This window comes from Oncorhynchus tshawytscha, linkage group LG20 (assembly GCF_018296145.1).
Source record: "Oncorhynchus tshawytscha isolate Ot180627B linkage group LG20, Otsh_v2.0, whole genome shotgun sequence".
Lineage (NCBI taxonomy): Eukaryota > Metazoa > Chordata > Actinopteri > Salmoniformes > Salmonidae > Oncorhynchus > Oncorhynchus tshawytscha.
The window spans coordinates 21734245-21755711 of NC_056448.1; the positions used below are offsets into that span (position 1 = coordinate 21734245).

The 21467-nt window shown below is 39.5% G+C and overlaps 1 protein-coding gene across 5 annotated transcripts; it reads right to left on the minus strand.

Annotated features, from left to right (window-relative positions):
* Positions 1 to 2624: 2624 nt before the first annotated feature.
* On the minus strand, positions 2625 to 12405 carry LOC112236832 (T-box transcription factor TBX3). Of its 5 annotated transcripts, none has more exons than XM_024405436.2 (7): positions 11285 to 12405; positions 10107 to 10389; positions 9522 to 9686; positions 8061 to 8137; positions 7347 to 7426; positions 5687 to 6330; positions 2625 to 4519 (listed from the first exon to the last, which is right to left on the minus strand). In XM_024405436.2, exons 1-7 carry the CDS (start codon positions 11674 to 11676, stop codon positions 4094 to 4096), a joined length of 2067 nt encoding a protein of 688 aa, XP_024261204.2. In that variant the 5' UTR covers positions 11677 to 12405; the 3' UTR covers positions 2625 to 4093. The 5 variants fall into 5 exon arrangements, with proteins under 5 accessions (XP_024261204.2, XP_024261200.2, XP_024261202.2 ...); XM_024405432.2 differs by having other exon boundaries at positions 7269 to 7426; positions 11285 to 12396; XM_024405434.2 differs by having other exon boundaries at positions 7269 to 7426; positions 9522 to 9668; positions 11285 to 12395.
* Between the last annotated feature and the right edge of the window lie 9062 nt (positions 12406 to 21467).

Below are 21467 nucleotides of genomic sequence, written 5' to 3' on the forward strand. Positions count from 1 at the left end.
CAAAATAGAGCCATAGTACTATGGTAAATCCCAGTTCTACCTGATGAGGGAGACAGACACCATGCAAAATGTGTGATTCTGACATGAAATTAGTATAGCAATTTCTATCAATACATGTAGGCCTATATGTTAATTGATGAATAATTTAACGTAATTTGTGTTTTTTCACTCGATTTTAATGACTTTTTAATTGAGAATAGATCATTTTTGAAGAAATACACGTAATTGACTTGTAAATCATTGACTTGATGTAATACCAAAGTCTTATTGCATAGCCACTGAGTGGCGGCATAAAACTGTGGCATGCGTTTTAACACACTCAAACTCTAATCTCAGCACTATAGCCTAGTTTACACTGACTGAAACTAATATCAGACTGTGGGCCTGTGAAACACCTGGTTATTTTGTAGGTCTCTGGGGCACTGGACATCTCAATCCCGTTGACCAGTATCACATAGACCTAGCTATAGAAAAGTATTTCATATTTTATTGTCCTGCGCCGTATGACATAGCATACATGACAGTCAGAAATATAGACAACATAAGACATACTGACAAAGCACAACATACACAATATATGGGTACTATGTATGAATCAACTGTAATGACATTGTCCTAAAACGCGCTATAGTATGAGCAACCAGTACCGCGTGCTAAGCGCGTCGAGCAGGTGCTTATTGGAACAAAGTCGCATGCGCGCTGTGATGGAAATGGTGTTAACAAGGACACGGGAGAACTTCGCCCAAGCTGTCAGGTGCTTGAGTAATGGAGCTGTTATTATAAAGGATACTCTCCCAAGGTCTGACCCCATTCGCAGAGAATTGAAAATGATATCCCAGGTCAATTGCCTCGAACAGATACAATGGATCCACATGAATAGATGTTTGGCACACTTCTACTTTGCTGTGGAAGATTATGCTACTATTTGCACTGCATGCGCCTAATATTGAAAATATAAACACCTATTTCTCTCTCTGTTTGTTTGTATTTGAGAGAGAGAGAGAGAGAGAGAGAGAGAGAGAGAGAGAGAGAGAGAGAGAGAGAGAGAGAGAGAGAGAGAGAGAGAGACAGAGAGAGAGACAGAGAGAGAGAGAGAGAGAGAGAGAGAGAGAGAAGTGAGATGGAATGAGAAAAATAGGGTTATTAAGTCCGGGTGGATACTGCAGTTGCCTATATCATTTTGTGAAATGCACCTCCTAGGCTTTCACCTTTGTCCGATTTCTCGAAATATAGGTCCAAAATCCAAATGTAGAACCTAACACTGCAATCGATTCAGTTTATGACCAATATTGGACAATGAAACGAAGCGAGGTAGGCGTAACATGAATTAGGTGTTTGGAGGCTTCTAAATGAATGACAAATTAAGCATGACGCATGCATAAAAGCGCAGTAGGCCGACATTCTTCCTCTCCTCTAATTTTCTACGGTCAAAGGCATAAGCAAAGCATTAAGTGTGACATATTTTACATTATATATGATTACTATAAACACACTGTAATTACATTAATATGCCAATTCTCCATTCTTGTAGGCCTGTTGTGTTGTTTTTGTTTTGGTTGTGCCCATTCTCTCTCCATTTCCAGAAAACCACACATCTAGCAATGGTCTGGTTAATCTCAGGTGTCAAAAAAGTTGCCGTAACTATTCTCCACTCCAATGTTTCATATCTGGTTGGCTTCATCAGGTCAGAGTCCACCGTATACAAAAGGCCAGTGCTATCCGAGATCCTTGGGACGTCTTTACCCCCCATTGAAGTTGAAATTGAAAATGTTTAAGGTAAGGGTTAAGGTTAGGTAAGGGTAAACGTTATGTTAAGGGTAAAGTTACGGTTAGGTTTAGGACTTAGACTTTGGACGTCCCAATGATCCCCAATAGCATTGACCCTGTTCAAAGTAATCATCCTGCAGTACTTTGTCATGTAGTTGTGTAGTTTGTGTAGTGTTCACTAGGTGGCGTTACGTCTTGAATATCAACGTAAGAATCCTGTTCAAAATTAGCCTATTGCAGACGCACTGCCGCCTTCCGTGCAATAAAATCCAGTAAGATATCGAAGGCGCCAGGTGAGCAATAGACAGAGCAATTGAGATTCTGTGTCATGTTTACTCATATTCCCTAGCGCCACTGTCGTTACTTATTAACCATACAATTTACAAATAAAGATATGAAGTTAATAAACTCATGATTCTAGGCGCAATGGAGAGCGCAATCAAGTTATTTTACATTCTTTAGGGTTCACGTTGGCCGAAATAAACAATTAGTCAATAGGCTACTCAGCAGGCCCATAAAACACACGCGCACAATGACTCGCTCTGGCGCGGTCTTGCGTCCAGGAAGGAATTCCAGGTATCATAGCTGAGGTTGAGAGTATCCCAGTGCCTTCTCTCAGGTTATCTTAATAACATTTCTCAACTCGTTGATCATTGTCTCGACGCCTCTATCCCTAAATGCTAAAGTGAACAAAGTGTGGAAAGAGAAAGACTGGCTATGCCAGACTGCATGATAGAGAAGGAGCAACACAAATTAAGTTTGAGCAATTACATCACTTTGTATTTATCCACAGAGTTTACATCATGGTTTAAATAATAGCATGTAGGCCTTAAGAAACGGACACATGGAAGCGTATCGAGACTGCATTTTACTATTTTATTGACACTTTCAAGAACACATCGTTGGTGTTGTAAACTAGACAAAAACCGAATACAACATAACCCAATGACAACTTTAGAAACACAAAAGGAACCTTCATATTTCAATAAGATGCAGCATTTTTACTATCAGGCCGCAAAGCATTTTTAAACAGAAAATTCGTCCAATTTGACACACACCTAGACGAATGTTTTTTTTCTTTTCAAAAAGCTGTTGATGTGTGCTCTCCCTGTCATTCGTCTGAACAGTAGCACTTAACACACAGAGACAACAGGTAGGCTGGAGGTACAATGGCACATGTGTGTCCGCTAAAACAACTAGCTCTGTGGATATTTGAGGTACAGGTAAATCCGTATTCAGGGGGATATAAAATGCAGATGGAAAAACAAGGGTAATAGCCCACGAACTATCTTTACACAGGTATCGACAATAAATTAAGGACAGATCCCTAAAATCAAACTACTCCGTTGTATTTACACGCAATATCAATATCAATAAGAAATAATTACATAAATATTTGTATATATCACTATTTACATTTATAATCAATATTACCTTTTCAATTGTATTTCAGATTCCCTTTGCCAGTTGAATACTTATGTTGGATTCGGCATGCGAAATTAGGACAGTCTCAACCACTCGCAAATGAAGTTTATAACCTCGGTTCTGTTTTGGCATACTTCAAACAAGTGCCAGCATATGGATTTTCGCAGCATAATCCTGCGTTTATAATTTGACAAACAGAGACATTCGTTCCGTAAAATCAATAACCGAAGACCAATTGATTGATTCCTTAGAAAAAAAGGGAGGGAGCAATTTTTTTTCTCTCCTCCAGATTGGTTTTAAGATCATCCTGAAGCATTCCTTTAGCCGTATTCGTATCATTTGAATTTGGTCGTGAAAATAAATCATAACAACAAACTGACAGTCATAAAAGAGACATGTAGCGTTTTGTAGGGCATGCAAAGTGTCACCTACCCCCGATAAGCATAATGATATGCTTCAAATAGTTATGCAGGTAATTCATCAAACACAGCAGTCTTTATAAGATAAAGAGAAGTGAATAAAAAGAATGATAACCAATTCAGAGTGCACATTAAATCAAACACATTTCGTTACCTCAGTAACTCGACGTAAAACAAACGTATACATAGGACATCACACAGCAGCAACTTATCAAAGATCTGTGAGTATTATCCATGCCAACCTTTCCGTTTCAATACTTGTATGGTATTCAAATAACAGGAAAAATTCAAAAGTGTTGTTTAATTTAACAAAAGAGAAATATACATATGAGATGTGTATTTAACCAAAGTGCATTTCAAAATCTAAACTGTTCATTAGGTCAGTTTTCTAAACCCGCATTCGCTAGAAGGGTGTCGTCATACTCATCCTCATCGTCCTTATATGATCATCACAACAACAACAAAAACAACAACATTAGAATCTAAGGGGACACGCTTCGTGACCTGTCCTGTATGGAATCAAGTCCGCTGACCAAACGCTGAATGCTCTGCAACTCGTTAATGGAATCTTTCCCAGAGCAAGTTTTTGGGGACAGGGAGACCGAGCCGGCTGACCTGCTGGTGACCTCCGAGGTGGAGTCCAGGGTGGCGGAGACGGGGCTCGTGGCCATGCCGTCCCCTTTCAGCTCCGCCGCACTGCTCGCCATGGAGGGGATGGCTGTGGTGAGCAGACTGCTGTCCGGAACGCTCATAGGGATGGAGTAAGGGCTGTACCTGAGGCGGGGGCGCACTGCGTTCAGGAAGGGGTGTCGGTGAACAGAGGAGGCTGCGGAGTTGGCTGCCGCGGCTGCTGCCATGTACGTGTAAGGGTAAGGGAACAGCCCCCCAAATGGAGACATGGCCAGGCCCTGGGGAGAGAGGAGGGGAATGATATGAATAGAACTATGCACAAATTTAACAGGCGCTAGTCACCATAATAACACAGCAAAACAGGAAAAATATGCTACATTTAAATTGTTCACAATGGACACTGTCTATGTAGGCCTATATATTGAATTGAGGTCATGTAGTGACTGAGTGTGAATAATGAATCCAGCAGACACGTGAGCTTCACAGGAAATGTTATGTGGCTGTGTAAGCCTCCTTTCACTTTTCTCATAAAGCGATTTTCATGATGATGCTTTTCTGTGTCTATGCGTACTGATTTTATACATAGATGGGTGTAAACCCATTACCAATACATTTTCTTGAATTTAGCCTTAAATATGGAATATATAACGCTATCCACGCGTAAAACCATTGAAAACAATACGAGAATCAAATTGACAAAATATTTAGATTTTTTTTGTGTTAAGTGATATCTAGACCCACCACTATGTGATATCGTTTTTTTTTGTAGCTTTGCAAATAGTTTATGAATTGTGAATGCAAATAAACATTCTTTATATATGATGTTGCTCATAAAATAGCAATTTAAAAGGAACTATTTCTGCAACACATGTGTTTTGAAACTAGATGGAAACAGCAAATCTGTTATGTATTTAGGAGAAGTTGTTTTCCCTCCCCGAACCAGTGAAGAACTAAGCACATCTCATTCGCCATGTTCCTCTAAAACACAGACTTAATTAATGAGTTCATATCAACACTAGCCTAAAACTTTTGTTGTAAGGCCTAGGTGGTCTCTGCCTAAATCCCAACATATGCTGTAAACAATCGAGACAAATAATATCCACACCTTCCTAAAATCTAAATAAAACTTGAGTCCCTATAAAACACATTCGGTTATTATTTATGCTATAACACGACTGTCTACAATAGGCTATGCTCGCCCCTGTTGTGGTTTTGAACACTATAAGGAATAAACTAGGCTATTAAAACTAAATGGAAATTATACTATTTTTCTTCTACACCATGTTGACATTTCTACATAAAGTAATGGGGACAAGGACACCTAAGATGAAATAGGCTACACAGTCCAGTATATGCGTCAAAATGTAACGAAAAACTCAGGAGCACATAGCATGTGTTTTACACAGGCATTAATGTACTGCTGGTGGTAATAAAACAGGTTTTACCTGTGATGCCAAGACATGTTGCTGCAGATGAAAAGGCAGTCCATGAGCTCCCGTCAGGCTTTGCGAGGGTGACGCCATACTGGCCGTGTCCATGGTACTAACCCCTGCAGAGGACACCGCTGCCAGTAAGGGGCCCATGCCCGCGGCCATATTCGAGAACGCGCCTCCCATGTTGAACTGACTGGGGTGCAAAAGAAAGGGATGCGCGCCCCCCAAGTGATTGAAAAACTGCTGTCCCGCGAAACCCGGTGGAAATCCAAAATGATGCATGTGACTCTGGCTTAAGTGCGGACTGCTGTCAGTTTGAACAGTCAAAGGCATATAGTTCTCCTTGCTTATAGACCTGCACTCGTCCGCTTTGGGCTGGTCCCGGCTTGGACTCTTGAAGTCTTCTCCGGACCGAGTCGTGCTGGAGATCACCGTGATGGGGCTCTGTCGTGAGTCCGCTTGGCTTTTCTCAGTCCTCCGGGCGCTTTCCCGAGACCGGCCGTTAGAATCACTGCCACCAAATTGATGGCCTTTAGTCTGGCTTGCCTCACGATCCTTCCCATCCTCCGTAGTGGTTGAGATCTTACTGGAGTCCGGCCCATCCTTTAGGTTTCCATTGCTTTCATCGTCGCTGTCTTCATCACTCTCGCAGAAATCTATCAGGAATGAGTCAAAAGTTAGTGATACATGAGAAATTATGATCAAAGTTAATCAGGATTCATTTCGTTTTTGGTTTTATTCTCCTAAATTCTCATATAGCCAACTTTATTAAATGTTCTTCATGACTTTCGATGCAATATTAATAAAAAATGAAAATAAAAATGTACAACTAGATATATAATCAGTATCGTCAAAATGATATCTCATATAAATAAATATGCCAAGATTTTAATCCATGCTCGTTTGGAGGATCGTAATTTGCGCTGTCAATGAGATGTAATTATCTGTAGGATACTGTACGCTAATCATGGTAAGAAGGACTAAGCCTAATGCTTTAGGCTACGTAGGCTAGTGTTCATAATGTATTGAGATACATTGAAATCCATAGGATACAGATTTATTTTTATTTTTAAATTAACCTTCAGCATATGATCAAGTCCTTCAAATTTTCCTCATTTTAACCGATGGCATGTTTTCACAATTCTAACGATTTTTGTCATTCAGTTAACTGACTACGCCTACATCTCGAAAGTTTATTTTATAAAAAAATTAATATATATCTATATCCAGTATATAATTCTGGTAGATGTATGATTCATTTTATTGATAAATGCTTAGCACGAGAGACCCATCACGGGAATGGGAATTACAAGAATGAGCCTACATAAAAGTTAGGCTACATAGTTTGTATGTTAATGTTGGTGCTGGACAAAATTATATTATTCAACACAATAGGTCTACTGACATCCAAAGGCATCCGACTGAATTCAAACTAAATCCAAAATGTAGCAAATTGGAAAATATTTCACAGCACATTTTTTTTTTTACAAGCATAGGTTATTGTAGGTGTCTATGCTATGTGGGTCTGTGAGATGCGGAACGTGTAGGCCTAGTTCTGAATCTTAACCCAAGCAGAGGCTGTGGGCTCCATTACCTTTCAGGTTGGGAGGCCCCACGGTAGACACTGCGGGAGACGAGGCCTGGTCGAAACATTTTAATGAGGCCTGCTCACCGGAGGAGTCGTCGGACGTTCCGTTCTCTTTTTTCTGCTGTTCCTCATATGAGCGGATTGACTGCAGGGCCAGCTGTTTCCTACATTATACAGACAGGTTATTGGTCATCATTACTATTATTTTGTAATAAAAAAAACGATCTATAAGAAAACGGATAATTTATTCAAGGCATAGGACATGGCTTGCTATGTACAGTCTTTGCATATAGGCAAATTCACAGGCCTGCAATTCATTTTGAGTGCAGATTATCCAGATGCATTTTATAAATGAATATATATGTCTGTTTGAATAAATCAAGCTATTCAAACCCACTGTAGACCACTAATAACCCACCACCCAAACCATTTTCTTGTATTATGTTGTCAAAACGGTAAAGAAAAGATTTTGAAGAGCTAACTATCAATAACTCCACACTATTTCTAAAGTAGGAGTTTCAAAATTGTATTTTGCTCTTTAGACCTCTGCACTCGTAGAACCATAACAATGTAAATACAACATGATAAGCTATGTCTATTACCTCTGCCAACTCATTAATAAAACGTGAACTACATAGCATACTTTTAGGTTGAAGGGGTTGTGCAATTGCAAAGACAGTCGTACCGCTTTTTGGAATCCACTAAGATTACTGTCAGCCATTGCTTCTATAAAATCCGACCTCAGAAATCGTAAAATGTTTGTTGCGCAGTTAGGGAATAGTTTAAACTTCTCCTTACCTCTTCTCTCGTCTTCCATTGCCAGTGTCACGGAATCCTTTGGCAAAGGGATTATGGTCGATTTTCAATTGTGTAATCTGAAAGAAATCAAAGTTATAAATATTTGTAGGCAGCTGCCGGTAGCCTAGTGGTTAGAGCGTTGGGCAAGTAACCGAAAGGTTACGAGATCGAATCCTCGAGCTGACAAGGTCAAATCTGTCGTTCTGCCCCTGAACAAGGCAGTTAACCCACTAGGCCGTCATTGTAAATAAGCATTTGTTCTTAACTGACTTGCCCAATTAAATCTATGATAAACGTTTGTAGACGTGTGTACATTTAGTGACATTTATCCTCGATTTCTATTCTTAAAGTTCAACAGTTAACCTTAATTGTTGCTGCATCTCAGTGCAATCATTTTTTTTTAGAAATTGCATATTTTAGCCACCATCTGAATGGTTGGAAATTCGTTGATAATTTATTCTCAAACTAGTGACGAGCTTAAGGTCTGATGCTATTAGAGACCATTTTATTTTCCACACACACACACGCACGCACGCACGCACGCACGCACGCACGCACGCACACACACACACACACACACACACACACACACACACACACACACACACACACACACACACACACACACACACACACACACACACACACACACACACACACACGTGCAATGCATACTGAATGGCAACCTCGCAGTGCACATTATTTCCCCCCACTCACTTCCTCTTGCTTTCCACCCCTCCCAAGTGCACATTTTGGCACGATTGACAATATTCCTCAACTCATGTGGCTGCCAAACATTAACTGCATTTTTGCTTGACCCAAGTGCCCAGAGGTAACACTTAGCTAACATTTCTCCCTTATATCAAAGAGCCAACATAAGAGATGATTTTGATTAGCGGTGTATCACATGTGGAATTAAATGTTACCACCAGCGCAGCCTGTTAAAATCAAAATGCTCTTTTCTCTGAGTAACTGCACATTCTGTTCCCCTCTCTTTCTCTTTCTCACACTCTACCTCCCCCATTCTCTGAATGTCTCGCAAACACACACACACACACACACACACACACACACACACACACACACACACACACACACACACACACACACACACACACACACACACACACACACACACACACACACACACAGTCTGGGTCGTTGCCAAATCCTTTCCATGTGATTAAATATAATGAAGTATTATGTATTACATACATTCCTGAGAATTCTGACCCAATTGCTTTAGTAGGAAACACGGCATGAGATGAGGTTTACATTTATCTAACACGATAGCTTGTAAGCCCAACACTCAAACAAGATGAAACAAATCTTTCATATTTTATGATGGCAAATGGTGCAGTGCTAGCTATTGGCTATATAAACTGTTTGACTAGAAATGGATGAAAAATAAATATCCAACAATTTCATGAAAATAAACGAATAAAGTGTGTTTCTGCCTACCTTGTCATTTTGATAGGCAGTTACAGCAATGAAATCCGTTTCTGGGAAAACATAAGTCCTGAACGTGCTATAGGGCAGTTTGAGAATGTCGTTGGCTCTCACGATGTGAAATCTGGGCTGATATTTGTGCATGGAGTTCAGGATGGTCTGGAACAGGAAAGAATTCTGGATTTAAAAAAAGATAAGCACACACGGATTTCTAACTTTTGATGAAGATTAGCCATTTTTGTAGCTTACTCAATCGTAGTTCAGGCCTAGCCTAATTGATGCAATGGGCTGTATTGGAAAGTTCTCATTTATTATAGGCCGAAGCAGTTGGGGAAAAAGTTGGAGAAACATGTTGCAGTGAAAATATTAAAACCTCATTCATGATGGACACAAACCTATTCAATTGAAATTAGGCCTGTATATTTTGGTGAAGCCTTTTCAGCCCTCGACTCCATATGACCACAGAGAGGCAACGTTAACGGGCTTATTAATATTAGGCTACTAATAATAATACCTCTGATAATACTAATAACATTCATGAAAACAACAATACATGCTAAAAATGTCGAGAAGCATGCGAATAAGAAAAAAACATACACTAGATGAACTTACAAATCCATGCTTGTCGGAGATGTTATTCGTTAGCTTGAGTTTGTGAAAATTGACGACTTTTGACATCCACTGCTCGCCAGTAGCCGGACTGTCCGGGTGAATGTACATCCTCTTTGGCATTTCGGGGTCGGCCTTCCCTGCCACCATCCAACGCGAGTTGTGAAATTTATACCTGCAGTCATCGGCTGCAACAATATCCATCAACAGAATGTACTTTGCTTTCTTGTCCAAGCCTGTGCATCTCACTTTGAACGGAGGGAACATTCGCCTGTGAAATGGAATGAGAAAATCACTTAAAAACAGTGGACTGGCCAGTGGACTGAATATTGTTAACCTATGTTCATACATACATATGGAGCAGCTATCTTTACATTGCTTAACATTGGTTATGATAATGACAGTGTAACACTGCGAATACTCAAATATTACACATTTTACATTTACTTGTATGCCTTTACGTATATGCGTCAGGCATACGATTTAGTGCATGAAGAAATGATTAATCTAACAGAGGCTGTGCGAGAACATAAAACACCCACAAATATCTGCCACCTAGAATTCATTTTTAAAAATCGCATAATATGTACAGCATGCATTGTGTAAATGTATTTGTACGGCCTACTATTTATTTGTTGTGATAATAACGTTTGTTATTACACTTTGGTATAATAGGCATATAGACAAACATGTTTCCGTTTCATAGCCTAGTATTGTGGGCTGATTTTAGATTTACAAACGTGGACAAATTGTTTTGTAGAGTACATTTTAGAATTGCTCACAGTTGTATTGTGTCATAAAAAGTTAAAATGTAACAGCCTTATGTGTTGTATATTTTTATAGTTTGGGTTGGGTTTTATTTTATCTCGTGTTGAGATTACATGACCGTGCAATGTGGCCATACAGATTCTGTCGATAGGACAAAGTTAGGCTATTCTATTCAGTAGCCTACACGTAGCCTATAACCACCCTAGTTTGAAATCAAAACGTTGGCCACCATTCGCGGAGGTCCAGTTCCAAGCACCCATCATTAAATCAATTCACTCGAGAGGCATGCCATCGTATTGATGATCAGAATGATCTTCATAATAACAAGATGCATACTGATGTATTTCGACTGCAGAACACAAATATGTCTTATTCGAACACATCAAAGTTGAGCTCACCTTCCGGATTTCGTGATAACCATTTCAGTGCCTCGCTTGTGGAACGTTTCCCAAAGTTCCTTCGCTTCCAGGTGAACTTTCGGATCGTCTTCGATCTCTTCTTCAGGCTCCAGAGTCTTCAGAGGCCTCAGATGGGCTGCGGCTGCCTGGTGCCCCAGCGAGGAAAAGTGGAGGCCGGACTCGGCGGCGCCCATCAGCTGGTCCATGATAGGCTTCCCCAGGGCGCCCGGGAGAGAGAGGGAGCCGTTGTGAGGTAGCGCCAGGGCCGGGAAAAATGGAGGATGGTGACCCAACATTGCACTCATGGCAAATTCCGGACCCCGGTGAGGTAAAAACGGATGGTATGCCATACTCGTTCCTTGTATGACTGGATCTCTCATCAGGAAGCTCATCCAAGTCCAGGCAGGTACCAAATATATGGATTTATTTAGTTGAATAGTATAGTCAGTCTATGCAGATTTCTTGACGAGCAAAACTGTCTCAAATTGAGAAGTCTTGAGAAGTCCACTGTCACCACTACAGAAATAAGCATCCACTTGTGTTCGGCTGGATGGTATGAATTATCTTTACTGTCGTTCTATGAGTTCCAACAAAGTGTCTGCAATGAGAAATGAACAAATGCACTCCATTAGTCTTCAATTGTGTTGAGATAAAGATTTTCTTCCGAGATTGACGGGCGTTGAGCACTTTGCTATGCGTTGTCTTGCGAACAATTTTCGAATTAAACCAACACGGGTGAGTAACTACGCTTTAATTGACTGCTGCCTTATTTTCTTGCTGTTGTCTAGGCTACAATATCGGCATTCCTGTTCAAATGAATTCGCTTTCATTGGCTTCAGTCCTCCTGCAAAAGCGATGTGTTGAAATATTTCGATAGCGCGGAATAATTCCTCTGTCTTTACTTGTTCCAGACATGCACCCTCACACGCACGCACACTATTTCTTCGTCTCTCTTTCACGCACACACACATTTCAGTAAAGACTTATGCAGAGAAAGGAGTCGTTTGACGGCAGAGAGGTGGTAAGGTCCCAGCACCAAGATATTCCTAGCGCTTCTGTGCCCCATAGGCTTCAAACTGTATGGATGTGTTGCATGTTACGAGAAGCTGGGCTCTGTTGATTGGCTCTTTCACGCTTTTGGACCAATTGTGTGGCTTCGTAGGCGTGGTTTTAACAGGTCGGGTGGAGGGGACAGGCTTCAGACTTATAAAAAGGTGTTTGGAAACTCAAATGCTGCTGTGAAAAACCACTGCCTCAGTCAATATTGTGTGAATATGTCAACATCATTAGAACTAGTGCGATCACTCGGTCTGTGGGACCCTGCAAAGGAAAAGTAGCCAGTCTCAGTTGCTTTGTCCGTAAGATAGTACTGTCTTGTGTGCAGTCAGAGCGGCAGGGTTGGCCCCGTCATCAAAATATTGACTGACAAAATGTTTGTGCGAAGTCGTGGACGCTTTATTTAGGCTATATGGAGTGAATGAATATACATAATTTATCGTCACTGATTTGATCATTTGGAATTGATTTTGATGAACAGAAATCGTCCGTTGTCCGTTGTCCGTTGTTCTTTGTTGTAGCGATCTACAACACCGGAAAGGAATGTTTGAGCAACACGACAAGCTACCATTATCAGCACCATATTCGTGAAATATTATAGTGCATTTTGACCGGTTGTCGCGCGATGACCCGATGTCCAGTTAGCATAGGCTATACAATGTTAATAATATGACAATACGTTACATTAACGATCATGTTCATGTTTGCTGACACTTCATTGCATATAATATTTCTTGTTGATTCAATCTGTCACATTGGCCTACAGTGATGCGTTTGATAGCCAATTTTGTCATCATTAAGCATCACTCGACATTAACTCTCCGAATTTCAGTATTCATTTTACCTTGAATGTGAAGAGATGACAGGGTCATTCCGTGTGCTGAATGCATGGCGCCGGTAGTGTGTGGTTTTGTCTGTGGATAATATTGCTTTACACACTTTAAGGCAGGTTAACATGAATAAAGCGTGAATAATACTCTCTCTCTCGTGCGCGCACACACACACACACACACACACACACACACACACACACACACACACACACGCACACACTGATATAACGGTATTTCGAAAATAAAACCGACTAAAAACGTTGTTGGTGGTGATAATATGTTGGTGATATTGGATCACTTATCAAGACGGGTTGGTTTTATCTGGTCATTCAAGGGACATTAAGGACATTAAGCGCAAGTCTAGACAGCTGCACCAGCCAAATATTTAAGGATTCATTTACAAGTAAACTACAGAGGGAGTGGCAGTGGTCAGCCATATTGACCAAACATTGACCAAATAACATCCCATCCAATCGTAGGCCTACAAGGTTGAACTATAGGGACTTGCCAATCTTCTGAGCTAGATTTTGAACTGGTACTATCCATTATTTCATGAACGTTCTTTATCTTTTAACCAAACGATTGTTAGTGGGGAAACGCACCTATTTATACTGTCAATTTGACTGAGCAATCTAAGACAGAGGCTGGTGACATGGTCCTTTGAGTAGACTATTTGATGGTATGAGTGCATGGGTAGTTAGTTGCATGAGGCATAGTGTATTGCGTGTCTGAATGCCCCCCATACCCAATAGTCTTACCAGCTCCTGGTGACAGGAGAGTTGTTGTCCCTACAATGTAAAGGGACTGCCATGAATTTGACAGTAATTTACAGGCAGCTCAGTGGCAAGTACAGTTATGTATTTTACATTACAGTACACCCACTGTATAATACATACAGTATCAAAGCAAGCACTGTGTAATGACACACAGTACAATACCATAAAATTGACTGTATTATACTGTTTAAAAAAGTCAATGCTACTGTAATCGGAATTGGGTATGGAAAGGGATTGGTGCAAGCAGGTTGGCTGCTAGGTAAAGTGTTTACACATTACAGCACATTAATTCATATTTGGTGTTTTATATCACTTGCACTTCTAGAGGCCTAAACAAAAGGCTTCCAAACTGACGCCAACTACAGGGCAAAACAGACCAAAAGGACATGGCAAAATGTTAAACCATTTAAAGATTTGCTGCCACATCCTGTCCCCTATACATTTTAATTGATGGTGCACTATAACCACATAAGAGATAAATTGGTGCAACAAATATAGCCTCTTACAAGGTGTGCCACAAAATATGTTAATGAGCCAGAAACAACAATACCATGCACCCACTAGTGGTCAATAGGTTTTGGGTGCTCTAAAGATAGGGTACAGTACTGTCTTCTGTGGGGTTGAATTACAGTACCATTTGAAATCCAGCAATATTCCCACAATTCACCATCATCTACAGTATGCTGCAGTAAAACGTTTCAGAATGTTTGACTGTTGATGACACCTAAAATGACTGTATAAATGACAGTTTTCTGCAACAGTGTAGGGTTATCCTCATTTTCAGTTCGTAAATAGTTTCCTTGTGTTGTATTTATGAAGTTAATGTTTAACAATTGAATGCAGTTATTAGGGACAACCAGTTTGCAGTTTCGCTGTCCAGTTCTCCAGACTTTATGTGTGAGTGTAGCTTAGTTATTGTCAATGGAGTGACACCCTGTGTGCTCTCTTTTGTCAGCCGCTATGTCAGAGCAGGGAAACTGTCCCCAAGCTATCCTTTGTGTCTCTATGACTAATTATGGGAGGGCAGCATATATTGTGCATTGTAAGGTGTCAATATTTATTGATATTTGCTGGACTAACTAATGAGATAACTGCTGACACAATAGGCCTAAATACAATTCAGCATTGATCAAACTATAGGCCTATGGTTACTAAGCTATGGCAAACTCTTCTCTCCAGTCATCTTAGCCTGAACATGCTGTTCACTTAAAAGGGCACATACAGTAGGTCTATAGTCCTCTTTGTGTTTGTGAGGTCAGGCCTGTGCCGATTACATGCTTATTCAGAGTCCCCCCTGCGGGACGGTTGAGCTAACGTAGGCTAATGGGATTAGCATGAGATTGTAAGTAACAAGAACATTTCCCAGGACATAGACATATCTGATATGGGCAGAAAGCTTACATTCTTGTTAATCTAATTACACTGTCCAATTTACAGTAGCTATTACAGTGAAAGAATACCATGTTGTTGTTTGAGGAGAGTGCACAGTTATGAACTTGAAAATGTATCAATAAACCAATTAGGCATATTTGGGCAGACTTGATACAACATTTTGAATAGAAATACAATGGTTCATTGGATCAGTCTAAAACTTTGCACATACACTGCTGCCATCTAGTGGTCAAAATTCAAATGGTGCATAACCTGGAATAATAAATTGTGACATTTCTCTTGCATTTCAAAGATGATCGGTAAAAAACACATGTTTTTTTCTTTGTATTATCTTTTACCAGATCTAATGTGTTATATTCTCCTACATTCATTTCACATTTCCACAAACTTCAAAGTGTTTCCTTTCAAACGGTATCAAGAATGTGCATATCCTTGCTTCAGGTCCTGAGCTACAGGCAGTTAGATTTGGCTATGTCATTTGAACGAAAATGGAAAAAAAGGGTCCAGTCCTTAAGAGGTCACTCACCCCAATTAGCAGCACATTTCAATTCAGTGTAAGATGTCACCAAATAGGAAGCATTGTTGACAGAGCGGCACCCTTTCATTCTTTGTGGCCACCAGGCTTAATTAGCTAAGCAGTCCTGAGAGAGCGGTCAATACACTATATAAAGTTTTACAGGGTTAGGGCTATTAGGGACTCCCAAGTGTCAATACAAATGCATACCTAACACAACTGATTGATGAGGTGGTGTTGTCAATGTTTTCATATCTAGAGTGATAATGTATATCACAATCAAAAAGTTATATATTTGTTTAATAGGCTCCGAAATCCCATTCTGTTTGTTTCCAGTCTGTGTAGTAGACTGCAGGGATACTAAGTAGTTTGGGCCTGTTAAATACAAAGGTGACTTGTTTATATGCCCTACTGGTTATCAATAGTGTGTTTGTTATAGTATAGTTATAGTATAGGCGTAGACAATGTTGTTTTAAGAAATCATCTTTAGAGAAAATAACTGTTTTTGTTTCGAGAGACGAGTCAATGAATCATGTATATCTATTTATCAATGTTTATAATTAATGTTATCTATGCTGGACAAAACCAGAAATTTTGTTGGTACAAGTAATGCCCACAAGCTATCAAGTAGTGTTTTCTCTCACTTGATACACACTGTCCTTTCCCTAGGTGATCTGTACAGTCAGAAAAACTAAAGACTGGATATAAGTTAGTAATACCTACAGAGACTAAAGCTATAGCTCACTGGAGCAATGTAATGTATATTGTTTGTATGTTTATTTAGTCAAACTGTTTAGTCTTTCTGAGAATTGATAATGGGGGTCCCGTGTTTCATTTTTGCTTCCGTCTTTATTTGCAGATTGTAAATGATAAATGGGATGAGACTTTATGGCACTACCTGAGAATGGAGTATGTCAAATCAAATCAAATCACATTTTATTGGTCACATACACATATTTAGCAGATGTTATTGTAGCGAAATGGTTGTGTTCCTAGCTCCAACGGTGAAGAAATATCTAACAATTCACAACAATACACACAAATCTAAAAGTAAAATAATGGAATGAAGAAATATGTAAATATTATGTCAGAGTGGCATTGACTAAAATACAGTAGAGTACAGTATATACATATGAAATTAGTAAAACAGTATGTAAACATTATCAAAGTAACTAGTGTTCTATTATTAAAGTAACCAGTGATTCCATTCCTCAGTGATTCCATTCCTCTAAGGTGCAGGGTTGAGTAATGGCAACGTTGTTGTTCTTTTGGAACATTTAGACACAACTTCACATGATAGGGACACGTTTAGTCAATTAAGTTGTGCAATGCTTGAAATTAATATGTGTCAATATACATTTGTCGTACCTGTTCTTTAGGTATTGCAATGACAACATAGTTAACATGTATTATTTACCCCAAAGGTGTAAGTAATGTCACTGTTTTCAAATTGATTCATGTGGACCATTGATCCAAATGCAGAGGTTGCGAAATGCCCTTTCCAAAATCAGCACCATACTCAGTCAATTTTATTGAAACATGATAAACTGTCACCTGTCGATGATTCTGGCCTGTCAGTCATTTTTATGCAAGTCAACCCTTGCTCTCTTCTATTATTGCAGGAACTTGTTACCGATTTTGATGAAAAACATTTGAGTTAATAAGGGGGATGTGTTTAATGACTGCATGTCAAAGTAATGGATTTACATCAGTTCAGAGAGCAATAGAAAATGGCACTGGGAATACCTGTGCTCTTCTGACTGATGAGGTCCTTCTGCAGTGAGCTTTTTCTTAACCTTGACTTACAACTTCATATTTACTAAATGTTGTAAATTCGTCAATGTAAGTCAAGTCAAATATGAGATAAAACACATTTCTGTACAGCTACTGAAGTATGAGAGGTTGTAGTTGAAATGTCTGGCAGCATTTACTGATATTGAGGCAATATTACAAGAGCATGAACTCACTAACTGCTTACTAAACCGCTTATCTTCAGGTAATAAGTACAACAAAACATTACACATGCCCTTTGAATCCTTGGCTAATGTTTGTAAAAAAGCAATGGTTTCTATTACTGATCAATTAATTTATACATTTATAAGTAGTAGGATGTGTTATCTGTTCTGACAAACCTTTTCTATTTTTGTACGTATGTATTGTATATAGTTTGTTTGCGGTGTGGTTTTCATATAAGCCCTCGGGCTTGTAAATAATATACAACTATGTTTCTAGACAAGAGGAACAAGAGGAACATTTGCACAGACTAAGCTTTTTTTGTTGATGGGGAGTGCATTGTTTTTGAGTATGGTTCCCTGCTGCATGGGACAAGGAAGGCCTAATGGGGATATCTTCTGTCCATTTAGTTCTCTGCCATGGCAATAGGCATTGCACTTGATTGTGTGGCTTTATAGTACCTCTGGACCCTACAGGGCCCATCCATTGAATATTTAACTAAGACTCTCTGTCTTTAGGTTGAGGGCAGCATAAAGCTTGCAATCCTACATAAATAATCTTAGGATTGGGTTAGGGTGGGTACTCTCAACAGGTTAAGTGGGATAAGAGTGTGGCTCATGTCAAAACGCTGGCCCCCCCATAGTTCTGGAAAATGTGCAATGGGGTCAGATTGTATTACATTGTTTTGGAATTTACATGGAGATAGAGACCTTTGAAATGGAAAACCATAGGCAGAAAGGCAAGTACCATGTAGTCTGAGGGGCTAAGGGGACTATAGCGGATTTCCATGGATGGCTTGAATACTGTAGAATAGGTCTTCATGCTCTGGAATCAACCATTCTGAGTAATGAATATTTACTTGAGTATTGAGTTCTCTCCCTGTCGTTAGGTAGATACCAAGTACATTGCTGAGCATTAAATCCAATCCAGTGCCTTAAACATGCATCCTAGTGGTCACAATTTCCCTCCCGAAACACCAGTCTGAAAGACACCATTCTGTATTCAGCTGCATATTCCAGACAGCTCTTTTACTAACTCATGTATTCAGTAATCACTTACTAACATGATTATTGTTTTTTATCTAGAACCCAATATCTTGTCAGCCTTAAAAGGTTGTGGAGAGGACTTTGTCATCCCCCCCAGGAGCTTTGGGTTGAGTCTAGCCGTCCAGGAGTTTTGGGTTGAGTCTAGCCGTCCAGGAGCTTTGGGTTGAATCTAGCCGTCCAGGAGCTTTGGGTTGAGTCTAGCCGTCCAGGAGCTTTGGGTTGAGTCTAGCCGTCCAGGAGCTTTGGGTTGAATCTAGCCGTCCAGGAACTTTGGGTTGAGTCTAGCCGTCCCAGGAGCTTTGGGTTGAGTCTAGCGGTCCATGTCTCCGGTGCACTATGCATACCTTCTCAGAGGGTTTTTCTGCTTCATTATGAGGAGGATTCTCCTGTAGCCCCCCAGGCTGTTGGGCTGAGCCCCTTAATCCATCCCATTCAACATGGGCTTCAGGGGCAACTGGATGAACTCAAATGGCTACAATAGCTGTTGTTTTTTGGTCTGAAAAGTGTGATTTATTTTAGGTGTACAGCAGAGCAGAGTTCTTTGGAATATGTGCTGTTGGATATCACCCAAGCAAGGCCAAATGGACGACAATATGAAGGATACACTTTTTTGTAATAGTTAGGAAACTATGTGGATTGAAGAATATTGTATTCTAGAATGAATACTGTGGTTTAACTTTCTGATTTATGAGTATGTTATAAATTATTTGGTGACAGGCTCAAGTGTAAGATATTTTCACATTTATTATAAGATGAAATGGTTGATTAACTATGTTATGACACAAAATGAGTAATGGTGAGCTGTAGAGTAATTTTAAGACATTATATGTTTTTCCCTAGAGAAATAGATGCAATCTTACATCAAATGTGTCCCAAATTTGTGTTTTTATACAATTCAACTGTCTATTTTATTTCATTTAAAAAAGTGGGAATCACCACGATGTTTATTTTTCTGATATAGCCTAACATAGGTTTACCTACATCACCGCGCTTCAAAATCGATAAAAGGGAAATATTGACGAAGTCCTCACCAAATGAAAGGCTGAACTAGAGAGTCGATAGAACATTTAACAACACAATATGTTTGATCTAATAGCATAAACACATTTTGGAGGAAAAAGTTCATTCATTTCAACAAGTTTTTTTATTTATTTTTATTTAGAGTGTAGTAGGCTAATTGTAAATAACTAAATTACCTGTTGGAAAAACATGCTGTGAAGCAAGTCCTTTATGTTTTTAACGTTTCAAAGCTTCACCAGAAACAAGGGTGAAAACCTATAGGCTTACATCTCGTGCTTTTAGTGTGAGTTTTAGTGTTCATTGCGCATTCAACCGTTTGCAGTGGGGCTCTCTCTCCCCAACACCCACCAACCGTAAAGGATATAGGCTCCAACACACGTGATTCATTTAGGATATTTATCATTAAAAAAAAATCATGTAGGGACATGATTGGCTAGACGTGATTTTGAGTAGAGAGATGGCAGTTGAATCCAAATGTTTTGGAAGTTGCCTGCCAGTTCCCTTGCCTCTGCTACTAGGTGAATTAACGGGTTTGTCAGCAGCGGGAACAACAATCTAAACTATACACGGCGAACTAAAACGGTTGAGTGCGGTCAATTGAATCCATCACTTGCTCCTCTGTGATTTGGATAGATTCCTCTCCAAACTATTCAGCCATAATGCCTTCTGGATGTTTATTGGTAATTCCTCTGGGCATCCCGCCTTAGGTTAGGCCTATATCACCCAAGAACAAACATACCGTTTATATTCTCACCGTTTATATTCTCATTCTTCCTATTTTAGCAACATCTATGAATTTGTATAGCCTAAATTGGCTAACAGTGGTTCAATACCCAATACTGAAAAATACTCAATACTCAATACTGAAAAATGCTATATATGATGGGTTTTAATAAAAGCGTTATGCTCATCTTAATAATGAAGAAGCCTAATAAAAGAAAGTATATGCTACACGCCTATACTCATATCTCTATCTCTATAAGGAACTCAGAACCTTATGCCACATATAGATTCAAGTTATGGAAGCGCTTTAAAGTTTGAGAAGCGCTGCTGGCATGCAGGGTTAATTCCTGTGCTTATAAAACTTTTGAAAACGTAAACTATCTAGCAGTCTTTACATGCTTTCGTTTATGTGTTTGCCATATCTTCAGTCATTGAAGCGACAGTTACTTCCACTTGAGATGATAATCTTTTTTGACATTTACAAACAGCAACTCACAAGTTATAATTTAATAATATACCTATCTAGGCCTATTGAATGTGTTCACATTTCATTTACAATTCGGTCTATGTTAGTGCAAACACTGACATGACTCGTGTACAATTTGGGGATTTGGGGATTTGAGTGGCATGATCCTAAAGTCAGATTCATACACCACTTTAGTGACCATATGTCCATGCATGCTTCATGCTAACAATCCACCCCCGACAAAACATAACTGTTTAAACACGTACAATTCTTCCATAAATAACACCATTTATTTTACAATCAAAATGGTTGTTTTCTCGTTTGTATCCTAAAATGGCCTAATGATTTGTTCGTTTCAAGTCATAGAACATTACTTTAATATAAGTCACATTGCAGCAGGATTT

Bases quoted from the DNA above. Each gene is read 5' to 3' on its own strand.
- LOC112236832 (XM_024405432.2), bottom strand. From the start codon at position 11,676: ATGAGCTTCCTGATGAGAGATCCAGTCATACAAGGAACGAGTATGGCA. The intron at 9,687-10,106 runs GTATGTTTTTTT...TTTTAAATCCAG, and splicing joins GATTTGTAAGTTCATCTAGT to AATTCTTTCCTGTTCCAGAC. The intron at 6,331-7,268 runs GTAATGGAGCCC...CATTCCTGATAG, and splicing joins GGGGCCTCCCAACCTGAAAG to ATTTCTGCGAGAGTGATGAA.